This window comes from Pygoscelis adeliae, unplaced genomic scaffold (genome assembly GCF_000699105.1).
Source record: "Pygoscelis adeliae isolate BGI_AS28 unplaced genomic scaffold, ASM69910v1 Scaffold166, whole genome shotgun sequence".
NCBI lineage: Eukaryota > Metazoa > Chordata > Aves > Sphenisciformes > Spheniscidae > Pygoscelis > Pygoscelis adeliae.
The window spans coordinates 3,943,543-3,952,439 of record NW_008825156.1 but is presented as its reverse complement, the minus strand read 5'-3'; the positions used below and the strand labels follow the sequence as shown (position 1 = coordinate 3,952,439).

The 8,897-nt window shown below is 42.8% G+C and overlaps 1 protein-coding gene across 1 annotated transcript in view; it reads right to left on the bottom strand.

The window, feature by feature from the left end:
• Positions 1 to 4,863: 4,863 nt before the first annotated feature.
• RPS13 (ribosomal protein S13) overlaps positions 4,864 to 8,897 on the bottom strand; it is a 4,868-nt gene continuing 834 nt past the window's right edge. Inside the window, exons 2-6 of the mRNA XM_009328613.1 lie at positions 8,798 to 8,890; positions 7,174 to 7,252; positions 6,085 to 6,254; positions 5,608 to 5,708; positions 4,864 to 4,940 (exon numbers count right to left, since the gene is read on the bottom strand). Coding sequence (XP_009326888.1) covers positions 4,907 to 4,940; positions 5,608 to 5,708; positions 6,085 to 6,254; positions 7,174 to 7,252; positions 8,798 to 8,890 — 477 coding nt within the window. The 3' untranslated portion in view covers positions 4,864 to 4,906. The remainder of the gene's footprint in view (positions 4,941 to 5,607; positions 5,709 to 6,084; positions 6,255 to 7,173; positions 7,253 to 8,797; positions 8,891 to 8,897) is intronic.

Here is an 8,897-nt window from a genome sequence, read left to right as displayed (position 1 = left end):
TTCCTGTTGCCAAGGTATGTGCTGGCAGAGGGAGGTTACCAGGGCACGACGACATATTGTCATGCAAATGATGCAGAGTTATTGAAGGGACTTCCCAGCGACAGCGCACATTTTTTCACGAGTTTGATCCCAGCATTGAAAAGGAAACAAAACGACTGCGTGAACGTGAAGCAGCATTGGCCTAAGCCAGAAACACCAGCTATCCCGGAGCTATGGGAGCACCAAACCTGCCTTTGGTGGATTCAGTAGGCCCCACTGCTCTTTATTTAAATGGGAACGGGGAAAGAAACCGGCCCTTGAGTCCCGAGAAACACGTGCAGTGCTTTTTAACTACATTGTTTTTCATGATCTGTAAGTGACACTGAAAACAGTGGAAGAAAGTGACACACAAACCTCGGCTCAGAAAAAGCAGAATACATGTCTCATTCACATTTTGCTATTTGGGATTAACTTGCATGCAATGATTTTTAGTTAAAAACTGTAAAAAGCTTACTGGCAGAAAACGCAACTGAAAACACACTTCAGAAGCTGTTTTCCAGAAAAAGCAGAAGAGCATATACTTGCAGCTGTACATTTATAAACCCAGATAATTTCTTGCCTTTTCTGATCGTTATTACTATAGCTTGGTTGAATTTTTTCGCCCTTTTCAGCTAGAGAAGTTCATGGTTTCCAGCAGTGGTAATGACTTAGCAGCAGAGTAACTGGTGTCTAAGTTTCCTTACTTGAAATAAATTACTAGAAGTTTCTTATTTTTCGCAGAAGTACTTGTAAACAGAAACTGTCAATTAGAAAGAGTCACAGAGGTAAAAGATGGTTTATTTGCCTCCACGAGGGAACCAGTCACACACCGCAAAACCCTTCAGAATGAACAGATACCTAGCACTCAAAGTGTCCTCTGGACACGACTGAATCAAAGCTTTCCCTTCAATCTTTCCCGTACTTAACAGTCACCTCTCAAACTCTCCTAAAAGTGAAGGCAGAAACTGCGCGTGGCATCAATCACCTGTTGATTTAACCATAGGAATAAAGACTCACCTTCCTGGACTTACCATTCCAGGATGAACTCCAGAAGTGAAGAAAACATGAAGTCGAGTTCATACATTGGAACGTTGCCCTAGCTGACTCAAATCAGGGTAAGATAAACTCGCATCACCTAAAGGAATGGAAGAAAATTGGCTTGACTGATTCACAAAAAAAAAAAGGGGAAACTTCCTTAACGGGAACTCAGACACACAGCCAGAAGATTCAGGGCAAACAAAGCACAGAAACTTGGGCAGTGGGGGCGGGGTGCACGTGTGAGTAAAGAACAAGAAAGGTGCAGGCCAAGGCAAAAGGGAGGCGAGAGAGGGAAGAGCTTCATGCTCCCAAGAAAACAGGTGGATTAGAAAGAAAACCTATAACCCAAAGAATGCCCTTGTGCCATCTCCCTGTGCCACGTGCAATGGAGAACCTGATGCTTCAGACCTGAAGGAAACCAGTTCCCTCCTCACCACCCTTAGCGACCCAGCAGTGACCGCAAGAATCATCGTTCTTCCTAAAACAACCCTACGACAAAGCTTCCCAGAAAATGGCAGGCAACCCCGGCCACCAGGGGCTCTGCAAGAGGGAAGGCTGCCTCAGCAGCCAGGCTTCAAAACTAGTTGTTCATCAGCCAAAGGGAAGCAGCCTCCGCTGCACGCCCCACAGCCCTGGGAGAGCTGCAAAGCTGGCAAGGGCTGAAGTCTAGTGGGGGGCTTTTGTGAACCAAACTCGCCACGCAAATGAGCCTGGTATGGAGAAGCAAAGCACAGCATGGCTGCCGAGGGGGGGCCCGTGTTCCATGGCTGGCTGTGGAGGCAGAGGCCCTGTGGCTGCTCCCCTCCGAAGAGGGAAGGGCAGGCTTCGCTGCGCCAGCGGGGCCAAGAGAGCTGGAAGTGGGGGAGGCTGTGAGCTCCTTTCTGATGCGTGCCCTGGCACAGCACAGGAAAAAGCTCACATTGGGATAGGGAAAAAAAAAAATAACCATTGCTCAGATTTGTACCTGCTGGGAGAACAAAAAGTACCGCAAGAGGAAAAGAGCAACACTGAAAATTCAGAAACAGCTGCTGGGAATGAGGCAGAAACAGGAACATAGCTTCTGAAGGTTAAGCCAAGGCAAAAGAAACCATAAAGAGACGAGACATTGTGACGGGAGAAAGCAAGAAGGCAGCGGGGCCCAAAGCCCGCAGAACACCCCAGGCTGCTGGGGAGAGGGAAGCCAGGGTGGTGGCTGGAGATAACCATGGGGCAGAGACGGTTTGTGCTGGTTCATATAAATAATTGATTTTGGGCAACTATTTGCAGATCTGGATTTATTCCCATTATCGCATCTATCCAGTTAAGGGAAGTTACAGTAGCTTTACCCAGAGCAGCAGGAAAGCCTCCACTAACTCTCCTGGGCGGCCACAACCCATGTTGTACCTGGGCAGCTGGATCACAGGTCCTGAGCTGCCTGGAGCAGTCCTGGTGCTCAGCTATGTGGGAGGAGACTTAGGAGACTACCCGAGTTTCACTCTCGCCCAGGAAGAGTCCTGTACCACAGCCCCAAACGGTAAACTTACCCGATGCTTCCACAGGACCACGTTCCCCCTGGTCCCACACTCCTCTCTTCAGACACACACCGTAGGACCGCGTCCTCCAAATGGGTTGGTCGGTATCGTGCTTCGTAGGGGTCTGCTCCCCCGGGAGGATTTACCCCTGCCAGGCCTTGGCTCCACTCTTCCCACACCTGGCCAGGCACCCACCGCCCTGTGGCATACCAGCTGTCGAGCAGACAACCTGCGTGCCCTGCGGCAAATGAGTTGGACTGACGGTGTACCTCTGGTAATCAAAGGGGTGAGGGACTGACAATCTTAATGAGAACGGACAGCTTACTTAAGCTAGCCTATACGATTTACAGGAAATACAGAATCTTTAGCAATGTGAGTAGTAGAAATATACGGGCATAATAGTACAATCACAATACCACTGCTGTTTTTCGATGAGATTGCCAAGTTCTACAGGCAGCAAGTATGGTGTACCGCTCGCTCGCTCTATCCTCAGGAGCACCTTCAACACCTGGATCTGACCTTACTGCAAGCCCAAGATCTGTCCCCAGCTAATTTCATTCCTGACAGTACACCACAAGGCAATTATTTACATGGTACTCCCCCTCTCCTCCGTTCCTGAGACAGACCCCATTGCTCTAACCACCCCTGCCCTTCCCTCTTCTGGCAAGGTCAGCTGCTTTCAGCACCACTGGACGGGTGAAATGCCACGCGAGTACAGCACAGCCGGCTTTCAGCCCCTCTAGCAAACTAGTGCTGGAAAAGACACAGTACAGATTGCCTTCAGACCCAAACACACCCGTAGCATGAAATACAAGAACTGTGTAAGCTTCAACATGACTGTGCTCAAAACCACCGTATCAGTTGGCACCACGTATATAGTAGCATTACAAAAAATTCTAAATACACCATCCGTTCACTGGCTTGGACCACCAGCCTTGACACTCGATCTCTAGGTGGCACTATTTGCAATATAGAACTTTTTAAAAACACTAATGTTTCCAAGTGCCATCTGCTGGTACCTTCATTATTTACATCTAGCTATTTCAGAACAATGAGTATTTAAGCGTCCTTGTGCTTTTCAGTTGGCAATACCTCCAGCCCCAAAAACTCATAGCAACTATTTTTTTTAACATGAAAGTGGTTTATTGCATCTACAGCCCAGAACACTTAATTATCATTGTGAGAGCCTGGCAAGTAATCACCAGAAGCTTTCAAAAACGAAAGCAAGTATTCTGACAGCATATGGAGGCTGGCAATTTTAAGATGGACCAGACAGTTAGCACTTTAGAGTTCAACTGGCGCGCAGTGCTCTTCTTTTAACATTGTCTTATATTCAGCTTCACAAGTCTATGTTTAGCTTCATAGTCAGGGCAGAGGACTCCTGTCTTTCTGCAAAATTAAATCCAGAAGTTGCCAGGTTCCACTGGTTATGATCTAGAAAGTAGCTACTACGCTTCACAAAAATGTTGGGGCTTATTTAAATTTACTTAACTTTTTAATATGGCAAAAGTTAAGTAATGCACCAAGACTTAGAACCAACAGTCACAACAGCTCAGAGTAACTCCATTTATAATTTTCTCCTAAAAAAGGAAAAAGCTATCAGTCTGCTCCCCACATTTCTCCAGCAGAAAGATGACTCTTAAGGTCAAAGCTATTTAGAACCTGGAGGCACAACCTCAGCAACAGTGACTATGCAACAGCCACTGCCCTTCGGGTTTAGGGAAAACTACCTCAGTAAAGACCTAACATCTGAGGAGAGCTAAACTGTCGTCTGTATTTACCCAAATCTCGAAGATCGTTCTTAAAATTACTTACAAGTGACAGCAACAGTTACTGTCAGGAACTGGTTGAGGTCTGCTGAAGTTTTCTGCACAAGGAGCAGATCCACATTACCTGCAAGGATTCCACCAACCTCTCCAGTTCCACCCTCCCCCCCCGCCTAATCCTTTCCGCATTTTGTAAATTTCCAATTCTTCCATCATTGTTTTCTTCCCCAGTTCTTCCTGCAGGACACACAGAGGCACGGCCCCACACGAATAAAACACATTTGCTGTGAATGACTAGGTCACTTCACTAACTTGAGGCTATCAGATCAAAAAATCCAGTTTAAGCACAGACACAAACCATACAGCTGGTCTAGAACAGCAACAACCGCTACCCAGATTTGACACGGTAGGATAGCAATATGGAAACCATGGCCACACAGCTGCTTCACCCTGAAAACAGCCCATTTACATAAAACTTCCTGAAAGGGGCAGAAGTTTATAAGACACCAACCATTTAGAGACAACAGAAACTTAGTTAATGAAAATTTATTCTTTCAGTGTCATAGCCAGCTCTTATGCGACCAGGGCAGAAGCTGTCGATGATTCGCTAAAAAGAGAGAAGAGAGAAAAATATTAATTGCAAAGGCAGTTTTTCAAACTAGTTGCCAAAAATACTGCTTCAGTTCAAAGCTTTAACTGCCAGTCATGAGCTTAATCACTACCCGTTTAAAATTTTTTATGGCATAAAGATAGATTTCACCCTTCCTTTTAAAATACAAATACTAGGATAACAGCACAAGACCATGTATTCAAAAACCTGGCTAGTTGCATTTGAGTCTTTTCAGAAAAAGAGCTCACCCTGACGTCTACGGGAATCCTCCTACGTTGGCTAAATTTTCCTAGAGAAAAACTACAAATTACTTTCATTTTTGCCACAGCTAAGCCATTTCTCAATAAATTTTTAAAGTAACATGAACTATAAAAGTATCCGAGAACAGAGACTGCAGTTTGTATAAAGTATTATAAAAATTATCTAGTAGTGACTTCACTCGTTGAGGCAATTATTTTTTCCAAGTGTTGTGACAGTCATTTACGCAGCAATAAGTTCCATTAATTTATCAGTTAATATTTATGAAAACACCTATTCTTTGCTGCCTAGTTTACCGATACGCCTGATCATAACGCACTCTTCACCCTTCGAATAACAGCCCCAGCACATTGTTTACAAAACCTACAAGACCTCGGTGAAAAGAGTAACGTAAGAGAAGACTTACTACTTCCAATTGGGCGGCAGCACTCTCTTAGTTTTGTAGTAGCGAGCCAACCTATGGATTCTGCTTTCAATCAGAATCAGGCGGAACTTGGCATCTTTATCCTTGAAAAGAAAGCTGCATCACAACCAAGCACTACTTTCATTTCTCAATGATGTACAATTCAGATGAGCTTTAATAAAGTAAAAAATCCACAGCCACTGCTACAAGCTCCACATTCCCATTACCAAAGTCTGATGAATCCGGTAAAATCAGAACAGGGCCAGAAATATGTGGTTTAAACAATGGTTTTAAGATCCTTTTCACAGGCAAAGACCATTCTCCTTTATCAAAACGCCTCCCCAAACCCCTAAGTTTCCTCAAAGTGGGCAGCTAACAGGAAGTACACTAACAGTCTTTGCTTTGTCAAGTTGTAAATAAACTTGCTGTATTATTTGAAAAAACAAACACAGAGAGTTATCTACTTAAATTAGCACTCACCTTTCTGTTTCTCTCAAGATGCTTGCGAACAGCAACAGCTTTCTTAATCAAGTGATAAAGATCCTCTGGAAGGTCTGGGGCCAGTCCCTTCGATTTAAGGATTCTCAAAATTTTGTTGCCAGTAACAAAGCGAACCTGGGCAACACCATGGGAATCCCTCAGGATCACACCTGAAACAAACATTTACATCTCACACTGAAAAGAAAAACCTTACACAAACAAATCTTGCGAAACCAACCTTACAGTTACAAGTTATTCAAAAAAAGGTCTTCTCTAAATTAAAAACCTTTCTGGTGGAAACTGTGAACAAGTAGTAGACAATGAGTGAGCAAAATCCAACTTACAGAAGCTGAAACACTTTACCAGATAACACTTAACAGACAACTAACCCGCCCATCACATTTAGGCAGGTAACATGTTAAGTGCTACAATATTATTGGGAAATTTTCAACAGGACTCATTAAAGCTAGATATTCAATCCCCCTTTTCTCTATGGTTAACAAAGATGTCATAGACATCTTTACTCTAAAAAAAAGTACTGTACCATAGGGATCATTAATACTCTCAGGATTACAATAAAAAAAAATCATTTGCATAGCACATAATTGCACTGCATAGCTCGTGACCGTATAAAGTTGTAGCACGCATACACTTAAGCAGAGCTCTAGAGGGGTCCAGACTACTGAGAACTATTCTATCATGTAGCTACAGTGCCTGGCTCAGTAAGCTCCTAAACACGGGGCTGCCGATATTTGAGATGAGATGTCAAGTTTTTCTCCAGGAAACTGGGCAGTCTAAACTTCCCTGTAACACCTGCTTCTGGCTGTTCCTAAGGACAGGTTATAAGATTAAACAGATGCTTCATGTCTTCTGCTTGAAAAAAACCACTCAACTATTTCATCAAATATGCTTCTTGCAAGAATGAGATGTATTATGTTTTTAATGATATCCACACCATGAACACATAGGTACATCAGAAAACCTGTATTTTCTCAGCATGTTATTTAACATCAGTTGAAGGAATAATTACATTATTACAGTCAGAAAAATGTGTTTTGTCTCCATTTAGAAGTTATTAATAAACGTTACCAATTTGCGATGGAGTCAGGCCTTTTTTAGCCAGCTTGTAGATCTGTTCCTTTACATCATCAGAAGTAAGTTTCAGCCACTAAAGAAAATTAGAAAAAAAAAACCCCAAAAACAAAACAACACCCATGAGCACTGCTTAATACAGAGACATAGGCTAGCTATACGAAAGCTTTTTATAAATGGTAGAAATAGATGCTTTGTAATGCTTGAAAAAACAATCAAGAATTGAAATTGTACTTCTAATGATATAGAGACTTTTTTACATATTATGAATCTATAGTGTTAGTGAAATATGGTGGGGGAAGACAGAGGTGAAGTAAAGCCTCTGTTTAAAACACCCCATATATAGCCTCCAACCAGCTGCTTTATCATCAGTTTACTTTAACTGCCACACCGGAAGCACGAATACAAATTTACAGAGGAAAAACATCACTGCCATTGGGAAGGAACTCTTTAATAGGACCTTTGACAGAAACGCAAAATTGAGAATCATTTAGCCATCTCTTGGTAAAGCACCTACAGAGATTAGTGAAAATCAGACTTTAAGTACACAAAGTAATCAAAAAATGAAACAAATGGATCTACTGATAGGACTGTGCCTCTTCTAGTACTTCTATGTTAAACTGTGCTACAGAGCCGTTACTTCCGTGATTATTAGGGGGAAGACAACACCAACAAGCTAGGTAGTCCTCACTCTTTCAACAAGCTGCAAAAGCTCCTAATTTTTTTTCCTTTTTAATACTGTAACATTATGAAATAGAACAGCACAGAGAAAAATGTATTTGGAAGTGCTCTATAGATGACAATTTAAAACAGAATACAACTAAAACTAAGCAAAAAAACCCACAAGTTTTTTTTAAAACAAGTGTAGCATTTGAGCATCCTAATCATTATTAAACTGTTTAACCATCAGCAGTACTTCAAGCAGCTTCACATTGTCTTACTTTAAATTGTATCTCTTTATTTTCATGCTTTGTGCTTTCATTTCATGTTTCTGTTTAACTGTTTTTCAGTACGTGCTTTTCCATATGCATCACAAATTGATCTTTCAGCCAACAAACAGATAACACGAGAGATAGTCTTGCAAAGCAAGACAGATTAAGCTGCTGCTTGTTTAGCTGACAGGTAAGCCTTTTAAGTGGAAGTACCCTGAATGAACTAGGGGCACGCTGACATTACTTAAATTAGTGCTCTGACCAGCAAATTACCGTTGTAAGTAGTTTAGAGAACAGTCGGTTTATTCCACAATAGCAAAGACCAAACTCGAGCATGAAGAGAATAATTTAATCTCTAGGAATTATCAGCATACAGACTAAAAATAATTTAGGTAGCACTTAAATAAAGGAAAGTACAAAAAGGAAAAGAGACTTTTTTTTGCCCAATAAATCATCTGGCCAGGAAACGATGCTTGCTTTTTCTCAGTATCCTAAAGACTATCGGCTAAGATAGCATTTTATCAGGCCATAATTTGAAAACGACGACACAAAATATTACAGGTCTCTTCGTTTTGTTTCTTTCCCTGGGCACTGCTAAGCTGCACTACGGGAACCGGACCCCGCGCTGAACGCCACCAGGCAGCCGCCCGGGCCCGCCGAAGTGCGCACGGGGCGCGGAAGTTACTTACCGTAGGCACGCTGCGTCTGTAGGGCAAGGCTGACTGGGACAAGCCCTTTCTGCGGGGAAGAAGCAGATCACATGCTATGCGGAGCCGGACAAGCTAGACT